The sequence below is a fragment of the Hemiscyllium ocellatum genome, chromosome 21 (genome assembly GCF_020745735.1).
Source record: "Hemiscyllium ocellatum isolate sHemOce1 chromosome 21, sHemOce1.pat.X.cur, whole genome shotgun sequence".
Classification (NCBI taxonomy): Eukaryota; Metazoa; Chordata; class Chondrichthyes; order Orectolobiformes; family Hemiscylliidae; genus Hemiscyllium; species Hemiscyllium ocellatum.
The window spans coordinates 16,688,776-16,709,598 of record NC_083421.1 but is presented as its reverse complement, the minus strand read 5'-3'; the positions used below and the strand labels follow the sequence as shown (position 1 = coordinate 16,709,598).

The following is a 20,823-nucleotide window of genomic DNA, read 5'->3' as shown; positions in this document are numbered from 1 at the left end:
TAAAAGATTTTGCTGTTGTTGCTGGGTTCATCTTTATACTCTTCTTTGAGCAAGAGTGTGTAGCATTTGCAAAGCTCCAGTCCTTTGGCACCACCCTGAGTTGAAGAAGAATTGGAAAATGTTGGTCAGTGCCTCTGCAATTTCCATTCTCACTTCCTTCAGTGTTCTTGGATGCATCCCATTCAGTCCCAGTGCCTTATCAACTTTAAGTTAATCCAATACCTTCTCGTTATCAACTTTAAACCCTTCTCAAACATCCTTTTTCACCATGACCTGGACAGCACCTTGTTAATTAGTGAAGATGGATGCAACCCTACCTCAGCCTTTCTTTCACACACAAATCCCCATTTCCTGTCTTTGTCTCTACTCTTCCCTTTACCTCTACACGTCCTTTTACCATCCTTCACTGTTTATTTACCAAAAGAGGAGTTTTGGGGTTCCCTTTTCTGTGAACTTTTAGTCTCTACTTATACTCCATTTGCTTTCTCAGTTTCCCTCCGAATGATCTATTCTGCCTAATTCTCAGCTGTGTTGTCTGTTTGATTGTAAACTGGAGAAAACTGAGCTGGTGAGGTTGATTTGCCACTGGATATCCTCATTAATGGTGTGCTGATCTGCTACAGAAAGCCTTTGGAGAGAGACTCTGATGTGTGTCTTCTAAACTTTGCCTGTTTATTTTCTAATTTATAGTCATACTGTGTATAGCTGTAGGTAACTTTTTTTTTCTTAATTTCTCCATTCTGTAACTAAGAATTGTACCTAGGTACCTTTTTACTTAAAATGGTGCTGCAATTGGTGATCTAGTACGTGTGACAATAAAGCTAATTCAATTCAGTATAGCTTCCAAAATGTGAGAAGTGCTCAACATGTTACAGATTGTCTGCTTCATCACATATGGATCGTGAAATATTTCAAACTGACTAGGTCTAAGTTGACATGAGTTTTGTTTTAGCTGGGTTTCTTGTGTGTATAATTGTGTAGATTCAGTGTGGCTTTCAAATCTGGTGCAGAGTTAGCAATGTATTACAGTCATCACCAAGCTGCAGATCCTGTAGGCCTCAGGAGATCAGTTCAATTTTGAAATGTTAATCTGGATGAACTCACTCTGTACATTAATCTAGATTTCTATCCCCCTCTCTAGACTCACTTCTGCTTCTTGTGTGTTAGTCTGGGATAATTCAATTCCATGTATGTAAAATATTCTCTTTATCATTATAGGTTTGATGAGGCCCTGGGAGATTTTAAACATGCTCAAAATAATTTACGTGGTAATTCAGTGATTGACTACACACAGTTGGGACTGAAACACAGACTGTATGCTTGGGAGGTAAGAAAACTATAGTGCTTCTAGTATCATTTGCCATTTTCCCATCATGCTTCATTCAGGTGAAAATGAGGGAACAGTAAATTTGAATGATTGCATCCTGTAACATTTTAAACAAAACAACTCCACTGTGAGATCCTGTCCCCAAGAGAGTTAATCAACATTACCATGGGCTTTGGTTCCTTCATTGTTCTGTTGAAACCTGCAACTTTCTTTTATACTTTCACAGGATCTGGCTGTCAGTAGCTAGGCCAGCCCCTGGCCATCCTAACAGCTCTTTCCAAATGTCATAGAGATGTGCAGCATGGAAAAAGACCCTTCGGTCCAACTGATACTGCCCAGATATCCCGACCTAATCTAGTCCCATTTGCCAGCATCCAGCCCATATCCCTCTAAACCCTTCCTGTTCATATACCCATGCAGCTGCCTTTATTGGTCAGAGTATTGAGTACAGGAGTTGGGAGGTCATGTTGCGGCTGTACAGGACATTGGTTAGGCCACTGTTGGAATATTGCATGTAATTCTGGTCTCCTTCCTATTGGAAAGATGTTGTGAAACTTGAAAAGGTTCAGAAAAGGTTTACAAGGATGTTGCCAGAGTTGGAGGATTTGAGCTATAGGGAGAGGCTGAACAGGCTGGGGTTGTTTTCGCTGGAGCGTCGGAAGCTGAGGGGTGACCTTATAGAGGTTTACAAAATTATGAGGAGCATGGATGGGATAAATAGACAAAGTCTTTTCCCTGGGATCGGGGAGTCCAGAACTAGAGGGCATAGGTTAAGGGTGAGAGGGGAAAGATATAAAAGAGACCTAAGGGGCAACCTTTTCACACAGAGGGTGGTACGTGTACGGAATGAGCTGCCAGATGATGTGGTGGAGTCTGGTACAATTGCAACATTTAAGAGGCATTTGGATGGATATATGAATAGGAAGGGTTTGGAGGGATATAGGCCGGGTGCTGGTAGGTGGGACTAGATTGGGTTGGGATATCCGGTCGGCATGGACAGGTTGGACCGAAGGGTGTGTTTCCATGCTGTACATCTCTATGACTCTATGACTAAATGTTGTAATTGTACCAGCCTCCACCACTTCCTTTGGCAGCTCAGTCCATATACACACTGTCCTCTGCGTGAAAAAGTTGCTCCTAAGGTCTCTTTGAAATTTTTCACCTCTCACCCTAAACTTATGCCCTCTTGTTCTGGGCTCCTCAACCCCAGAAAAAGACTTTGTCTATTTATCCTATCCATGCCCCTCATGATTTTACAATCCTCCATAAGGTCACCCCTAAGCCTCCGATGTTCCAGGAAAAGCCTATTCAACCTAGCCTCCAACCCTGGCAACATCGTTGTAATTTTTTTCTGAACCATTTCAAGTTTCACAACATGCTTCCAATAGGAAGGAGACCAGAATTGCATGTAATATTCCAAAAGTGGCCTAACCAATGCCCTATACAGCTGCAACATTACCTCTCTACTCCTATACTCAATGCTCTGACCAATAAAGGATCGCATACCAAATGCCTTCTTCACTATCCAGGATTGACTGGCACAAGGGATCATAGTTTTAAGATATAAGTAGGATGGTATAGAGGAGACGTCAGAGGTAGGTTCTTTACGCAGGGTTGTGAATGCATGGAACACTTTGCCAGTTGTAGTGGTTGAAGCAGAGTCATTAGGGATATTTAAGTGCCTGCTGTATAGTCACAAAGTGGCAGTGAATTGAGGGATGCGTAGGTAAGGTTATTTTATTTTACATTAGGATTAATCCTCGGCACAACATCATTGGCTGAAGGGCCTGTTCTGTGCTGTACTGTTCTATGTTCTATGACTGTGATTAGTGGTGTCCACTGGGATCATTGCTGGAACCTCTGCTGTTCATGGTCTACATAAATGGTTTGGAGGAAAATGTAGCTGACCAAATTAGTAAATTTGTGGATGAGAAAAGATTGGCGGAGTTCACAGAGTCCTACAGCGCAGAGACAGGCTCTTTGGCCCAAACTGGTCCATGCCGACCAAAATGTCCATTCATGCTAAAAATCTGCAGATAGTATGGAGCATTGTCAGAGGATACACCAAGATATCAATCAGTTGGAGGCATGGGCAGAAAATTGGCAGATGGAGTTAAATCTGGATAACTGTGAAGTGATGTATTTTGGAAGGTCAAGTACAGTTAGAAATTATACAGTGAATGGCAAAAGCCTTTGGAGTATTGATATGCAGTGGGATCTGGGTGTGCAGGTCCACAAATCACTGAAGGTGGCAGCTCAGGTAAATATGGCAGTTTAAAAAAAAAGCTTATGGCATACATGCCTTCATTGGAAGGGGCTTTGAGTATAAGGATTGACACGTTAAGCTGCAGCTTTATAGAACTTTAGTTAGGCCACACTTGGAATATTGCCTACAGTTCTGATCGCCACATTATCAGAAGGATATGGATGCTTTGGAAAGAGTACAGAAAAGATTTACCAGGATGTTGGTATGGGCAATTGTAGCAATGAAGAAAGGTTGGCTAGACTGAGTTTGTTTTTTCTGGAACGCAGGAGGTTACGGGGTGATCTAATAGTAGTTCATAAGATTATGAATGACATGGATAGAGTGGAAACTATGATGCTTTTTTCCAAGGTGGAGGGGTCAATTTCTAGGGGGCACAGGTTCAAGGTGTGAGGGTAGAAGTTTAAGAGAGATGTACGAGGCATGTTTTTAACACAGAGAGTGGTGATTGCCTGGAATGCATTGCCAGAGGAGGTGATGGAAGCATTCAAAAAACAGCTGGATGAATACATGAATAGGAAGGGAATAGAGGGATAGGGATCCTGTAAGGAACAAAGGTTTTGGTATTGCGGGGCCAAAACATGGCGGTGCAGGCTTGGAGGGGCGAAGGGTGTGTTCTTGTGCTGCATTGTTCTTTCTTTGTTCTTTGAAGTGCCATATATTCAAGGCTGTGTGCTTAGTGAGGGAAGGTGGAACTAGCATAGAGTGTATTTTTGGCATTACCGACTCAATGGGTAGGAGGGCCCGTTCTGTACTGCATGATTCTATGACTCTTGTATGAACGGTTGAATCAGTGGACTCCATCTGAACAGTCGTACATTTTGAATTTTAAACTTTCCAGTGAGAAATATTTCTCAGAAACAGGAAATTCTAGAACTCTGTGTATGCAGTCTTTTACTCCAAATAAAAGCAACATTAATACAGGACAGTAATACTCAGTTTGTTTTTTTTATATATTCTCTCATGGCATATAGCCCTCACTGGCTGGTCAAAATTTGTTGCTGGTCCATAGTTGTCCTTGAGATGATGCTGGTGAGCTGTCTTCTTGAACTGTTGCTGTCATAGATCCACAATGCTGTTAAGAGGGCAGTTCCAGGATTGTAACCTAGCAATAGTTATATATCTCTAAGTGAACATGGTGAGTGGTTTGGAGGGCAGCTTGCAGTGATGGTGTTCCCATTGCATCTACTGCCCTTGTCCTTCTTGGGTGAAGTAGTTGTGGGTTTCAAAGATCCTTTCTCAGGATCTTTGGTGACTTTCTGCAATGTATCTTGTTGATAGTACAGCTGCTACTGAATGTCTAGGAGTGGGAGTAGATGCTTGCAGATGTGATGCCAATCAAGTGAGCTGCTTTTTCCTGCAAAGTGTCAAGCTTATTGAGTATTGTTGGAACTGCACTCATTCAAACAAGTGGGGAGTATTCCATCACACTCCTGCCTTGTGCCTTGTAGATGGTAGACAGACTTTGGGGAGTCAGGAGGTGAGTTACTTGCCAGTTTTCCTAGCCTCTGACCTGCTCTTGAAGACACTGTATTTTAATGGTGGATCCAATTGACTCTCTGGTCAATAGTAGCCCCCAGGATGTTGATAGTGGGGGAATTCAGTGATGGTAACAGCAGTAAATGTCAGAATGTGATGGTTAGATTGTTATTGAAGATGTTAAAATGCCTGGCATTTGTGTGAATGTAGAACAGTACAGCGCAGGAACAGGCCATTTGGCCCACCATTTCTGTGCCAACCACTAAATTATTCTAAACCAATCCAATCTGCCTGCATGAGGTCTGTATCCCTCTTCTCTGCCTGTTATGTCTGTCTAAATGCCTCTTCAACTTTGCTATTGTATCTGCTTCTACCACCTCCCCAGTGTCACATTTTGGACACCTACTATCCTCTGTGTAAAATCAAACAAAAAAACCATCTTGCACATCTCCTTTTAAACTTTCCCTTCTCTCCTTAAACTATGCCCCCTAGTATTTGACATTTCCACCTTGGGAAAGAGACTTTGACTATTTACCCTCTCATTATTTTATATAACTCCATCAGGTTGCCTTCAATCTCTGATGCTCTAGTGGAACAGTCCAAGTTTTTCCAACCTTTTCTAACAGCTAATACACTCCAATCCAGGCAATTTCCTGGTCAATCTCTTCTGCACCCTCTCCATCCTTCCTATAGAGAGGGAACCAAAACTGTGCGCACTACTCCAAATGTAGCCTGACCAAAGACTTATGTAGTTGCAATATGACTTGCCAACCTTTATACTCAATGCCCTGACTGATGAAGGCAGACATGCCGTATGCCTTCTTTACCACATTATCCACTTGTGTTGCTACTTTCAGGAAGCTATAGACTTGGACCCCAAGATCCCTCTGTATATCAATGCTCTGAAACATCTGGCCATTTATACTTGTTTTGAAGGTGTAAGGAGTACTGTACCTTTAAGAGAGTTGAATGTCTTAGCAAGCACACACAGTGCTGGAGAATTTACAATAGGATATTTGGTACATGGTTTGCTATGCAACAAAAACAAATTCAAATTCAGTCAATCAGTTTAAATTATGCCCCACGATAATAAACTCCAAGTTTGATTTTGGTATTTTGACACCATTAAAAACCAACAAAACGATCTAATGCTTTGGGATATAAGACTGGGAAAAATTGAACAATTGGGGGAGAACCGCTAAGCCACCAACATATGCAGACTTCCTCCAGAATAGCTCTCTTAAAGGTACCTTTATCTATTGATGACCTGTGAAACAGAAACACTAAGAAGAAGATACAAAGAGAAGGTTTGACAGCTGGCTGGTTCTGAAATTTGAATTTTTTAGTAAATCTTAATTGTGGGGTTTATTAGACTGGTATTATAGAAGGGAAAATAAAAGTTAGGTTAGAGAAAGGAGTTGTAAGTAGTTGTTAGTTAATTAATCTCGGTTAGACTTTTTTAAAAATAAAGTTGTTAATTTTTACTTTAAGTAGTGACCTTTGGGGATAGTTTTGGCCTTTCAAATGTTAGCAGCTTATAGCACAGGTTAAAACTTGTCTGTATTGCTGATTTAAATGAGTGTGTGTGTGTGTCTGTCTGTCTGTCTGTCTGTCTGTCTGTCTGTCTCAGTGGGGGCAGGGGGGGAGTGGCTACCTTGTGTCGTAACACAGTATACCTTCCTCTTGCATTTGACCTCCCAAAATGCATCATCTTATACTCATGAACTGCATCTGTCATTTCTCCACCCAAATTTCCAGCTGATCTATATCCTGCAATCTTTAATATCCTTCCTCATTACCTACAACTCCACTACTTTTTGTGTCATCTACAAATGTAATAATCAGACCACTGACATTTTATTACAAATAATGGAGGTCCCAGTGCTGGACCTTATTGATCTCCAATACCCAGTCAGAAAAACACCCATCCACAACTACCCTTTGCCTTCTATTGCCAAGCCACTTTCATGTCTAACTTGTTAACTCACCATGGCTTCCATGCAATTTGAACTTCTGGACCAGCCTGCCATGATCAACCTTGTCAAATGCTTAAGTAAAGCCCATGTAGACAACATCCACTGTCTTATCGTGATCAATCATCTTTATTGCTTCCCCAAAAACTCAGTCACATTTTTAAGACAAGACATCCCCTGCATAAAGCCATGCTGACTATCCCAAATAAGTCCATTCTTCTCTATGTGCATGTAAGTCATGCCTGTTAAAATCTAATTTTCCTACCACTGATGTAAAGCTCACCTACCTATAATTTTCTGGACTATTCCTTTTGCCATTCTTATCTAAAGGAACAGCATTGGCAATTCTTCAGGGACTTGGCCTGTGGCTAAACAGAATACAGATCTCTCTGTCAAGGCCCCAGCAATCCATACCTCATTCAGTATCCTGGCATTGATCCCATCAGGTGCTGGGGACTTATGTAATTTAATGCTTTTCAAGACACCTAACACCACCTCTTTCTTAATATCAACATCTTAGTATCTTAGTATCAACAAACCCTCTCTATACTTACCAACATCCATGTCTTCTCCTTGGTGAATACCAATGCAAAATACTCATTAAGAACCTCACACACTCCCTGCTTAATACTGTTGTAACTAGTCTTCCTCCAATTTAGTACCTTCACATGAGGACCAGTCTTATCCCTTTCTATAACTATCCTAAACCTAACGGGATTATGATCACAGCTTCTCTACTGCAACTGTGATCACTTGACCAGGCTAATTCCCTGGTACAGCATCTAGTACAGCCCCTTCCTCAGTTGGGCTATCCACATATTGTTTCAAGAATCCTCTTGGATATATCCGACAAATTCTGCCCCATCTAAACGCCTGAGCACCCCAATGAATATTAGGGAAATCACCCACGACCACAACCCTATAATCTTCATATCTTTCCATGATTGCATACATACCTGTTTCTCTAATTCCTGCTGGCTACTGGGACGCCGATAGTATAACCGCATCACAGTGGTTGCACCTTTTTTATTTCCAAGTCTTAGCCATATTGTCATGCTGGATATTCCTCCAAGATATCCTCTCTTACTAGTGCTGTGACATTCTCCTTTATCAGTAATGTAACTCCTCCATCCCTCTCTATCATGCCTGAAACATCTAAACTCTGGAATGTTGAACTGCCAGTCTGCCCTTCTCTTAACGATATTTCTGCAATGGCTGCCACGTCATAGTTCCATGGACAAATCCAGGTTCTAAGCTCAGCTGCCTTATCTGTTATAGTCCTTGCAGTACAATAAATACACTTCAGACTGTAGTCCTGCCATGTCCATTAACCTGGCGCTACATGTTACAGCCAGAGAGATATGGAAACAGGCCTTTCGGTCACACTTGCCCATGCCTGCGTTTGATCCATATCCCTTCATGCCTATCCCATCCACGTACCTGTCTAAATGTACTACTAGATGACAAAATTGTACTTGCTTCATCTACCACCTCTGGCAGCTCGTTCCAGACAGTCATCACCTTCTGTGTGAAAAAAATTGCCCCTCTGGCTCTTTTTGTACCTCTTCCGTCTCACCTTTAAACCAATGCCCTGTAGTTTTAGACTCCCCTACTGTCGGCTTATCTACACCTCTCATGATTTTATAGACCACTATAAGGTCACCCCTCAGCCTCCTGCACATCAAGGGAAAAAAAAAATCCCAGGCTATCCAACCTCTTCTTGTAACTCAAACTTCTTCCTACTAGACTGAATTGATTCAGCCTCTCTCTTCTGCTTAAGCATTCCATATACTGATGATCGGTTTAGGGTGAGAAGGGAAAGATTTAATGGGACCTAAGGGGCAATGTTTTCATGCAAAGGGTGGTGTGTGTATGGAATGAGCTGTCATAAGAAGTGGTGGAGGCTGGTACAATTACAACATTTAAAAGACATTTGGATGGGCATATGAATAGAAAGAATTTAGAGGGATATGGGCAAAGTGGGGACTAGATTAATTTAGGATAATTGGTCAACATGGACAAGTTGGACCGAAGGGTCTGTTTTCATGCTGTACATCTCTATGACTCAATGACTGTTGAAGACATGATTTGCCTTTCAAAGTCAGATGTGACGTTTAGTGGTCAGTCTGTAAACGGAGCCCACTGATTTACAGTAATTGATGAAAGAAGCGGGGAGCGGAGATAGAGATGAGTGAGATTTTTTTTCACAAACTGAATTTTATGATGTGGAGTGCATTAGAAGGCAATTGAAGCAAATACAACAGTAATTTTCAAAAGGAATTTGGATTACTTAAAAGAAAAACATTTTCATGGTAATGAGAGGAATGGGTTTAATTGGCTCACACCTGTCACGCACAGAGTCATAGAACCATAAGAGTCATACGGAATAGAAACTTGGACCTTTCGGTCTAACTTGTCCGCACAGATCAGATATCCTAATATAAACTTGTCCCATTTGCCAACATTTGGCCTGCATCCCTCTAAATCCTTGGATGTTGCCTGAACTGCTGTGCTCTTCCAGCACCACTGATCCAGAATCTGTTTTCCAGCATCTGCAGTCATTGTTTTTACCTGCCTCTAAACCCTTCCTATTTCATGTATTCATCCAAATGCCTTTTAAATGTAATTGTACCAGCCTCTACCACTTCCTTGGGCAGCTCATTCCATGTACATACAACAGGTTGAGCTGAATGGCTGTCCCTGTTCTATTTACTAGTATGTAATTCTGAAAAAGCTCACTATGTTGTCATCACCAGTGACACTGCTTTTTACTGGCACAGAAGTCAACACCACCCCTGTCACTAGTTCAACCAAATGCAGTGACTGAATTTTTTAAGGCGCACCCTCAGTTTAGGTAAAAATTCTGAGGGTGTGAATCATTATTGTGCAATATTGTCCCCGTGCGAGTTAATTCTTGTTCTTGCTATCATTCCCCAGGTTCTGTACAACTTGGCTGCAGTGTACAGCAGACTGGGCCAGTGGCTGGAAGCTCAGCAAACCCTGGAAGATGCTTTGCAATTGGGGACCAAAGGCACAGTCACTAAACTTGACAGAGCATTGAACATGGTAAAAGTAAGTTGTTAAAAATTCTCATGGACTTCTAGAGATGAGCTGTGGACGTGACATTTTGTGAATGCCTCCTTTGTGTGCTCTGTGACAGGGAGCTGCTATTATGCAATCGCTACATGATTGATGACTGCTCAAAGTTTACATTAATTGCAGCAGAGCTTCACGTTTGAGCTGTATGAAACACTCAGCAATTGCACTTCATCGTATCTCTCTACAAACTTGAACCTAACTGTTGAAAGGAGCATTTCAAAAGCCCGTTACTGAATAATAATTCTGATCTGCAGAAATGTAGAACATTTATGGAATGAAAAGAGACCATTTGATCCATTGTGTCTGCACTGGCTGAAAAAGAGCCAAATCCACTTTGCAGCTATCGGTCTGTAGCTCATTTTGCCCTTCTAGGTTTTGGCAAGTCAAGTATATATCCAGGTATTTTAAATAGATGTGGTTTTTATCTCTATCCCTTTCCAGTTTCAGACCCCATCTCTCTTGACATGAATAAAGCTTTCCTACCTGTCTCTAAACCTTCACCTAATATCATTAAATCTCCTCTTTATGTTATGTTTTTAACCTCTTCAGTTCTCACGAAAGGCTGTCCACCAAAAACATTATCCCTGTTTCTGTCTCTTCTCTGTCTCTTTTCTAATCTGTGGAGCATCTCCAGCTTCAGAGCTGAGCTAGTGTGTCTCTTCCTTGGTATAACCTAATGGTATTCCCTGTGAATTGAAAGGCAGACAATCCATTTAGTCACCAAGACTGAGAGGACCCACCTTCAGGCATTCTCACACCCAACCTGTCAGAAAAATGCAACCCAAATCTCTTGGATTATGTAAGAGATTGAATATATAAGCAATAAGCTGCTGCCAAGGCAAATTGGGGAGAAAGCACTGAAAGCACTAAATGGGGATCCGTTCAGTTACCAGACCCTCCTGTGGCCTCAATTGCATGTAATTATGGTCTTGTTCAAGTAAGAGATGCATTTGATTTGTTTGGATAAGTCAAACTCAGAGGTTTGTTTGTTTCCTGATATATTACTGTACAGAACCTAACTGAATTTGTAGCGATGCATGTGTATGAGATAAGAGCCCATTGTTCAAAGTCATCGATAGCATTAAATGTAGGTCCCTCCTTTAACAGTGCTGTTTGATCCTTAGTGTGATGTGTGACCTTTCTTAGCACCTTCCCTTTATTGGTTCACTCATGCTGGTGATGTTGTAACAATAAGATAAGGATGTCTCTGAGCTCAGGAAATCTGTGCAGGAACATTCTGAGACAAGGCTATAGATCAGGTGCTGGAATGTGGGATTAGATGGACAGCTGGTTTGTTTGTGATGGATTAAATGGTCTCTCTCAGTCTTATAACAGTTTCTTTGGTCCATCCTAGATCAACAAGTCCAGGGTGCTGCAAGGTAACTCAAAAAAAAGAGGATGCATTGGTAGTCATCTTCCAAAATTCTGCAGATTGGAAGGTTACAAATGTAACCCTACTATTTAAGAAAAGAATGAGGAATAAACTGGGAGCGACACATGTGTTAGCCTGACCTCACTGGTAGGGATATGTTAACTGGACACCGAAAATTTGTCACAAGTGATCTCTGCTGGGGTCAGTACTGGAGCCTCAGCACCTTACAATTTAGATGAATGATTTGAGTGAAGGAACCAAAGATACGGCTAAGTTTGCTGATGACACAAAAGTAGTTAGGAAAGTGAGTTGCAATGAGGACATAAGGGGTATCCATAAAGATTTATAAATGAGTTGTGGGCAAAGATCTGGCAAATAGAGTATAATATAGAAAATTGTCTATTTTGGCAGATAGAATTAAAAAAGCATATTTTCTTGATGACGAGACTTTGCCAGAAGCTTGAGATGTAGAGAGATAGAAATGTAGAGAGTTGGAGGAGGAGTAGGCCATTCTGCTCTGTGAGCCTGCTCTGTCATTCAATTTCATCAAGACTGATCATCCAACTCAGTATCTTGCTCCCACTTCCTCCCCATACCCTTTGATCCCTTCAGCCCATTCTTGAAAACCATTCAATATTTTGGCCTCAACAGCTTTCTATGACAGAGAATTCAACAAGCTCTGTGTGTGAAGCAATTTCTCTTGATCCTCGTCCTAAATGGCCTATCTTTTATCCTTAAAGTGTGATCCCTAGTTCTAGACTCCCCATTCATCCTGCATTTCTCCTGTCTAGTCCTTTTAGCGTTTTATATGCTTCTATGAGATCCCTCCTCTTCTGAAATGCAGTGAATATAGTCCAAATCAATTCAGTATCTCATCGAACATCAATCCTGCCGTCCCAGGAATGAGTCTGGTAAACTTGTGTTGAATTCCCACCACAGCCAGGACATTCTTCCTCATATAAGAAGACTAGTAGTCCAGGTGTGGTCTCACCAAGACCCTGTACGATTGCTGTTGTGCTTGAATCATCTCACTATAAAGGCCTACATACCATTTGCTCATTTTGCTTGCTGCATCAAAACATGCTTACTTTCAGAAGAACACCCAGGTCTCATCTCACCTCTCCCATTCCCAATTTATCACTATTCAGAAAATAACCTGCTTTCCTGTTTTGCCAGCAAATTGGATACCCTTATGTTTATCCACATCTGGCATGTATTTGCACACTCCTGTTTTTCCAAATCACATAGCATCCTCCTCACAGCTCACTCTTCCACCCAGCTTTGTGTCGTCTGCAAACCTGGATGTATTACATTTAGTCCCTCATCTAAACTATTAATATACAGTAGCGCCTCGACATACAAACGACCCCGTTCATGAACAGCTCGGTTTACGAACAGGATTGTACGTAAAATTTTGCTTCAACGTACGTACGAAATTCAAGGTACGGACAAAGGTACCTACGCAAAAAGCCTGTGCGCGACCATGTGGTTTCATTGTTCTGCTTTGCTACTCGCGCTTCGAACGCAAAAGCTCTCGGGCCCCGTGAGATCTCATTCAGTTTGTCTTTGGCACGTGCGCTGTGAACAGCGTTTGTTGCTACGTCCAAGCATTCTTACGCTATCCAAACAATGGGAAAAATTGATTCAGTTTGCATTTATTGTGAATAGCTGGGGTCAAAGCAAGCTCTGTTCCATTCAATACTCCACTGGTTAGGGGATGCCACTCGGAAAAAGCCCCTGCTCTTTGTTTCCTATCAGTTCTCTATCCATGTCAATACACTATCCCCATCCTTTGTGTTTTACTTTCTAATCTCTTACATGGATCTTCATCAAATGCCTTCTGAACGTCTAAGTGAGCCCCATTCACAGGGTGTCCTAGTGTATGAATGACAGAAGGTTAGTACACAGGTACAGCAAACAATCAGGAAAACTAACAGAATATTACAACTTAATCTGAGAGGATCCGCATGATACTGCTTCAGTTATAAAGGACTTGGTAAGGCCACATCTGGAGTATTGTGTGCTGTACTGATCACTGTACTTAGGAAAGAATGTTCATGTATTGGAAGCAGTCCAGAGACAAGGTTTACTAGACTAATATCTGCAGTGAGTGGACTGCCTTATAAGAGAAGTCTAGAGCTGCATTCTCTAAAGTTTAGAAGAATCAGGTGACTTAATCGAATCATATCAGATCTTGAAGGGAATGACAGGCTGGATGTTGAAAGATTTTCCTCTTGTGGAAGAAACTAGAACTAGGGGTCAGCGCTTAAAAATAAGGGGGTGCCCATTTAAGGCAGATGAAAGTTACTTTTCTCTCTGAGAGTTGAGAGTCTTTGGAATTCCTTTCCTCAAAAGGTAGTGGATGCAGAATCTTCAAATATTTTAAGGCAGAGGTGGACAGATTCTTGATTACCAAAGGATGAAGATTATTGAGGATGTACAGGAATGTAGAGTTGAAGTTAAAATCCAATCATGTTCTTATTGAATTGTGGAATGGTCTCGAATGATCAAGTGGTCAACTCTTGGACCTTGTTGGTGGGTCCATACTGAGAGTATGGTTAACAGCATGTGTGGGATCTTGTTCACACAGATAAAGGCAGGGAATCCAAAGGCAGGAGGTTCTTCTGAATCTCTTTCTATTTTTGGTTTGGCCACAGCTAGAGCCTTGCATCCAGTATTGGTCATCACACTTTGAGATTGGTGAGAGTGTCTTTGAGAGGGAGCAGAGGAGCTTTAGGAAAATGGTTCCAGGGATTGGGAATGTCAGTTGCAAGGTCAGATTGAAGAAGCTGGAGTTGGTCTCCTTGGAGGGAACCAGAGTGAAGGCGGATTTGATAAAGGTGTATAAGATCGTGATGTATTTGTTCAAGGTATCCAAAACCAAACCATTCCCAGTTGCTAATGGGGCAAGAGTTAAGGGAGACAGATTTGATGATTCAGGCAAGACATTCAGAAGAAAATGTGATGAAGAATTATATTGGGCAGCAAGTGGTAATGAACTGAATGACTGTGATTGGATTACTCTGAATGGGTTGGCATATTCTCAATGAGTTGAATAGCTTCCAGCTGTGTTGCAGTGACTCAGTGAAGATATTTAAGCAAGAAACCATAAAACTTACAGTTTACTGCTCATTTGTATAAGATATTTATATTTCAGTTAAACCCTAAAAGTAATTATATGATTAAGGATGTGAGCCAACCTGGTCCAACCAAGGAGTTAAGATAAGATGTTGACTGTCTGAACAGTCAATTGAATTCACTGAAGCAGTTGAATAATTGGGAATTTGGAATACTGCAGTCTCAAGGCTGGTGGGGGGTGGGGAGCTCAAGGAAAGATTGAACCAAAAGCATAGAGCTTGAATAAAACTTCACCTTCTATCCTAAACCAATACTTGGTGGGTGCGAGGAATACACTGCCAGCAGTGGAAATAGAGTCAAATTCATTAGGTACATTTAAGCAACTATTGGAAAGGCATATGGATGATGATAAAATGTAGGGTATGTAAGTTGGTTTGATCTTAGAGTAGGATAAAAGGTCAGCACAACATTGAGGGCCAAAGGGCCTGTACTGTGCTGTATGGCTCTATATTTTCTTCCATGTCAAGACCCCTGTTAACACCCCTACATGCGTGTTAAATCAGTCTCGCCAACACTTTATGAACTCATGCTCAGCTCTTTGCTGGCTCACTTATATATCTTATTTAACATGGCTGCTTTGTTCTTTCAGAATAGTAATACCCTTGAACCAGTTGATGTGCCTGAAGGGATTGTGTTCAGACCTCGCAAGCATGAAGTGGAAGAGCTGAACTTGAAAGATTTCCTGGGAACACCAAAGGTAAAGTTAGAATTCTGTCTGGTGTTTAGTCCATATCATAGAATCATAGGAAAAAAAAAGCAGGGAAACAGGCCCTTTGGCCCAAACTGGTCCATGCTGACCGTGGTGCCCAGTCAGCTAGGTCTTTTGGCCGCAATTGGTCCTTATCCCTGTAAACCCTTCCCATCCATATATCTATCCAAATGTTTTTTAAATGCTGCCTCAACCACTCTCTCTGGTAGATACATATGTTCCATATATGCACCACACTCTGTGTGAAGAAGTCCTCCTTAAACCTTTGCCCTCTCACCTTACAAACCTATGCCCTCTAGTTTTCAATTTCCCATCCCTGGGAAAAATATTATATGCATTCAACCTAAATATGCCACTCATGATTTTACAAACCTCAGTAAGGTCAGCGTTCATTCTCCTATGTTCTTCGGCATAAAGACCTATCCTGACCAACCTCTCCTTATAACTTAGGTTTACCAGTCCTGGCAACATCCTATTTGCACTTTTTACAGGTTTTGTGAAGATCTGTCTGTCAGGAGCTGGTTGGATTCGTTATTGGTCTGTTTGCCGAGCTGACGGGTTCCAACTGGAAACAGCTCAAACAGAATCGCGTACATTCAAAGTGGAACAGTACAGCAGTACTTCACAGGAGGCAACACCGCACTGATGATGTCATCTCGAAAGGGGATGAAATGTCTGGCAACAGCTTGGTGAACAGACCAACAGCGAATCCAGATTAACTAAGTCTTTCCTAGAACAGGGTGACCAAAACTATACACAATATTCGGCAAATGCGGCCTCACCAACAATTCATACAATTGTAACACAATGTCCCAACTCCTATATTCAGTGCCTCAACTGATGCAGGCCATCATGTTAAATACCTTCTTCACCACCCAGTCTACCTGTGATGCCACTTTCAATTAACGATGTACTTGTACTCCCATGTCCCTCTGTTCCGCAACATCCCTTACCATTTACTATACAAGTCCTACCTTGGTTTGACTTTCCAAAGTGCAACACCTCAAACTTATGCTGGTGCTGCCTGAGAAAATCAGGTTTTTTTCACTTATAAATATGTTTAAATGATAATTTGGGGTTGCCATCAGATGCAAATCATTTTTATCTCCTGTTCACACCATTATTACATTGAATGATACTTGTACAATTAATGCCCTTTCTATTTTCCTGCTTCTTGTGATCGCTCTTATTTGCTCTGTTCTAGGACGCTTCCAAGTCAGTTTTCATTCCAAAATGCTCTGACCCTGAGTGGGGTGAGAGGGAATGTGAACTTCACTCAGAAAGGGGAGGGGAAGGGTTGAATCTGTTCCCAGAGGTCCAATTGTTTTCCTACTTAGAAACAAAAAGACAGAAGGCCAGTTTCCAGAGAGTTTCGAGCTCACTAACACATGAACCTTTTTCACTCTGTTGCCAGGTGATCTCATCCATTGATCCAAATGACAGCTTCGCAGGATTCAAGCCGCTTGGTCCATCGGTATGTCGTTCTGAACAACTGGCCAGAGAGGGGAGGAGGGAAAATGGAGACATAAGAGGAGAGGGAGGAACCAGGATACATGCAGTTGGGAAGGGTTGCACATTATAAAGAGAAATGGAACGGTGGAAAGGGTGCAGCAAGCCCGGAAGGGGAAGAAAGAACAGTCGATGGATCTAATGCTCACCTCCTCATGTGGAAGATGTAATATGGGGCAATATGAGATTATACAGTTTGGCAGAAGGAATAGAACAGCTGAATATTATTTAATTTGGGCTAGACAAAGAAACTGCAGAACAGAAAGAGTTGGGGCCCTTGTACGTGATTCACAAAAAGCTAGCATCTAAGTTCAGTAGCTGTTAGGGAAGGCAAATGGAATTTGGCCTTTATTTCAAGGGGAATGGAGTATAAAAATTGGGAGACTAAGTGACACTATACCAGGTACTGGATTAGACCACTGCTGGAATTCTATGAACCATTTGGTACCATTATCCAGGGAAAGATGTATTGGATTTGGAGGCAGTCAAAACAAGGTTCACTAAAGGGATATGGAGAGATTTGTTTGCTCGGATGGGTTAGGTTTATTACTCATTGGAGTTTAGGGGAGGTGAACTTATTGAACAAGTAAGTATCCAAGTATAAGGAACAAGGAGATACTGGAGATTTTGGTAGATTTAAAAATGAACCTGCGAAAGCATCTAATGCATCTCCTTATTAGTCTTAAAATGCCCTAGAAACTCAACTGGAATCTCCAGCTATAATGTCTTTGTGAATTCAGATGACAAATATTCATTTATGACTTCACCTACTCCTCTGGCTCCACCAGCAGACTGCCCGTTTAGTCTCTAATCAGCCCCATTCTTTCTCTGGTAATTCTCTTACTCTTAAAAGATGAACAAAGTGCCTTGGAGTTTTCTTTAATACAATCTGCCAAAGATATTTTGTGGCCCCTCTTTGCCGTTAGAATCTTTTTAAGCCACCCCCTACAGACTGCTGAGGAGCCTCTCCTGTTTTTAATGCTCTGTATCAAACATAGAACATAGATCAATACAGCACAGTACAGGTTCTTTGGCTCTTGATGTTGGCCCAACCTTTTATCCTAGTCTGTGATCAAACTAACCTAAATGCCCTGCATTTTACTAGCATCCATGTGCTAATCCAAGAGTTGCTTAAATGTCCCTAATGTTTCTGCCACTGCTAGCAGTGCATTTCATGCACGCACCACTTCGAAAGAACCTAACTCTAGCATCTCCCCTAAACCTTCCACCAATCACCTTAAAATTATGTCCCCACATGATAGCCAATTACTCCGTGGGAAACGGTCTCTGATTATCCACTCTATCTATGGGGTGGCACGATGGCTCAGTGGTTGGCACTGCTGCCTCACAGCGCCAGGGATCTGGGTTCGATTCAAGCTTCAGGCGACTGTATGGAGTTTGCACATTCTCCCAGTGTCTGCGTGGGTTTCCTCCAGGTGCTCCGGTTTTCTCCCATGATCCATGTGTAGGTTAGGTGAATTGGCCATGCTAAATTGCCCATAGTGTTTAGGGATTTGTAGTCTAGGTGCAGTAGTCAGGGGTAAATGTAGGATAATATAGTAGGGGAATGGGTCTGGGTGGATTACTCTTTGAAGGATTGCTGTCAACTTGTTGGGCGGAAGGGCCTGTTTCCACACTGTAGGGATTCTATGATTCTATAGGGATTCTGTGCCCGTCATCATCTTGTTCGTACAATCAAGTCATCTCTCATTCTTCTTTGCTACAATGAGAAAAGCCCTAACTCCCTCAATCTTTCTTCATAAGACATGCCCTCCAGTCCAGGCAGGATCATGGTAAATCACCTCTGCACTCTTTCTAAAGTTTCCACATCCTTCCTATAATGAGGCAACCAGAACTGAACAAAATATTTCAGGTGTGGTCTAACCAGGGCTTTATAGAGCTGCAGCATAACCTCATGTCTCTTAAATTCAGTCCCCCTGCACACCTTAACAACTCTATCAACTTGGTGGCAACTTTGAGTAATCTATGTATGTGGACCCCAAGATCTCTCTGTTCCTCCACACTGCCAAGAATCCTGCCTTTAATCCTGTAATCTGCATTCAAATTTGACCATCTAAAATGAATCACTTCACACTTTTTCAGGTTGAATTTTAGCTGCCATTTCTCAGCCCAGTTCTGCATCCTGTCAATGACTCGTTGCAACTGACAACAGAACCTGCACACTATCAACAATTCCACCAACCTTTGCGTCATCAGCAAACTTACTAGCCAACCCTTCCACTTCCTCATCCAAGTCGTTTATAAAAATCACAAAGAGCAGAGGTCCCAGAACAGATCCTTGCGGAACTACACTAGTCATTGAGCGTCAGGCTGAATACTTTCCACCTACCACTACCCTTGGACATTTATGGGCAGCTAATTCTGTATCCAGACAGCCAAATTTCCCTGTATCTCATGCCTCCTTGCTTTGTGAATGAGCCTACCATTGAGAACCTTATCAAATACCTTGCTAAAATCCATATACACCACATCCACTGCTCTACCTTCAATAATGTGTTTTGTTACATCCTCAAATAATTCAATAAGGCTTGTGAGGCATGATCTGCCCTCACAAAGTCATGTTGACTATCTGTAATCAAACTATGCTTTTCCAAATAATGATAAATCTTGTCTCTCAGAATCCTATCCAATACTTTACCTACCACCAACGTAAAACTAACTAGTCTATAATTCCCAGGTTTATCACTATTCCCTTTCTTCAACAAGGGAACTACATTTGCCATCCTCCAATCATCTGAGAGTACAATGATCATTGCCAAAGGCATAGCACTCTCTTCCCTTGGTTACTGTAGAAACCTTGGGTATATCCCGTCTGGCCCAGGGGACTTATCTATCCTCATGTTTTTCAAAAATTCCAGTACATCCTCCTCTTTAACATCAACCTGTCCAAGTATATCAGACTGTTTCACGCTATCCTTACAAATGACAAGGTCCCTCTCATTGGTGAATACCGAAACAAAATATCCCTCCGACGCCAGGCAGAAGTTCCCTCCACTATCCCTGATTGGCTCTGCCCTCGTTCTGGCCATCCTCTTGTTCCTCACATAAGTGTAGAATGCCTTAAGGTTTTCCTTAATCCTACCCACCAAGGATTTTAGATGCCTCCTTCTAGCTCTTCTAAGTCCATTCTGCAGTTCCTTCTGGCTAACTTGTAACCCTCTTGAGCCCTGCTTTCTCAACCTTTAGTAAGCTTCCTTGATATTCTACATCTCTTGTCATCCAAGGTTCCTTCGCCCTACCTTCCCTTTCTTGCCTCAGTGGGACAAACCTATCCACAACAAAAGCTTCCATTATTTTCTTTACCAAACTCTCAATGTCACTACATATCTAGGCTTCCAGGGATTTACTGTCCTTGTCCTTAATGTTAGCTAACACTGAACTCTCACTTCTATCTTTAAAAGACTCCTGCTTTCCAAATGTAGATTGACCTGCTGCTCCCTGTCTCTGTTTGCCAGATCCTGTCTAATGATATTGAAATTGACTTTTCCCCAATTTAGACATTATACTTCTGCACTATCCTTTTCCCATTTCAGAATGACTTTGAAACATCTAGAGATATGGTCAGGGTCCCCAAAATGTTTGCCCACTGACATTCAACTACTTGATTAATTCACTAGGATTAGGTCTAGCACTGCCCCATCTCTCATAGAACTATCTAAGTGCTGGCACAAAAAGATTACCAGTCAAGGTGGACGGAGTGGTTACTAAAAGTGATGGATGTGATGTTGGTTTAGTGGGTTATTTTGTCCTGGCTGGTGTCAAACTTCTTGAGCATTAGAGCTGCACTCATCCATGCCAGTGGAGAATGTTCTGTTGCACTCCTGACTTGAACATACTGCATAGGTTTTGGGGAGTCAGAAAGTGAATGATTGGCAGAACTTCTGATTTGCTCTTGTAGCCACTGTATTTATATGGCTAGCCCAGTTCAATTTC

At 41.8% G+C, this 20,823-nt stretch overlaps 1 protein-coding gene across 1 annotated transcript in view; it reads left to right on the top strand.

Annotated features, from left to right (window-relative positions):
- The window catches only part of LOC132825752 (NADPH oxidase activator 1-like), an 81,518-nt gene that overhangs the window by 12,673 nt on the left and 48,022 nt on the right, over nucleotides 1-20,823 (top strand). The window contains exons 3-6 of the mRNA XM_060841202.1: nucleotides 1,219-1,327; nucleotides 9,980-10,114; nucleotides 15,241-15,348; nucleotides 16,775-16,834. Of these exons, the coding sequence (XP_060697185.1) occupies nucleotides 1,219-1,327; nucleotides 9,980-10,114; nucleotides 15,241-15,348; nucleotides 16,775-16,834 (412 nt within the window). The remainder of the gene's footprint in view (nucleotides 1-1,218; nucleotides 1,328-9,979; nucleotides 10,115-15,240; nucleotides 15,349-16,774; nucleotides 16,835-20,823) is intronic.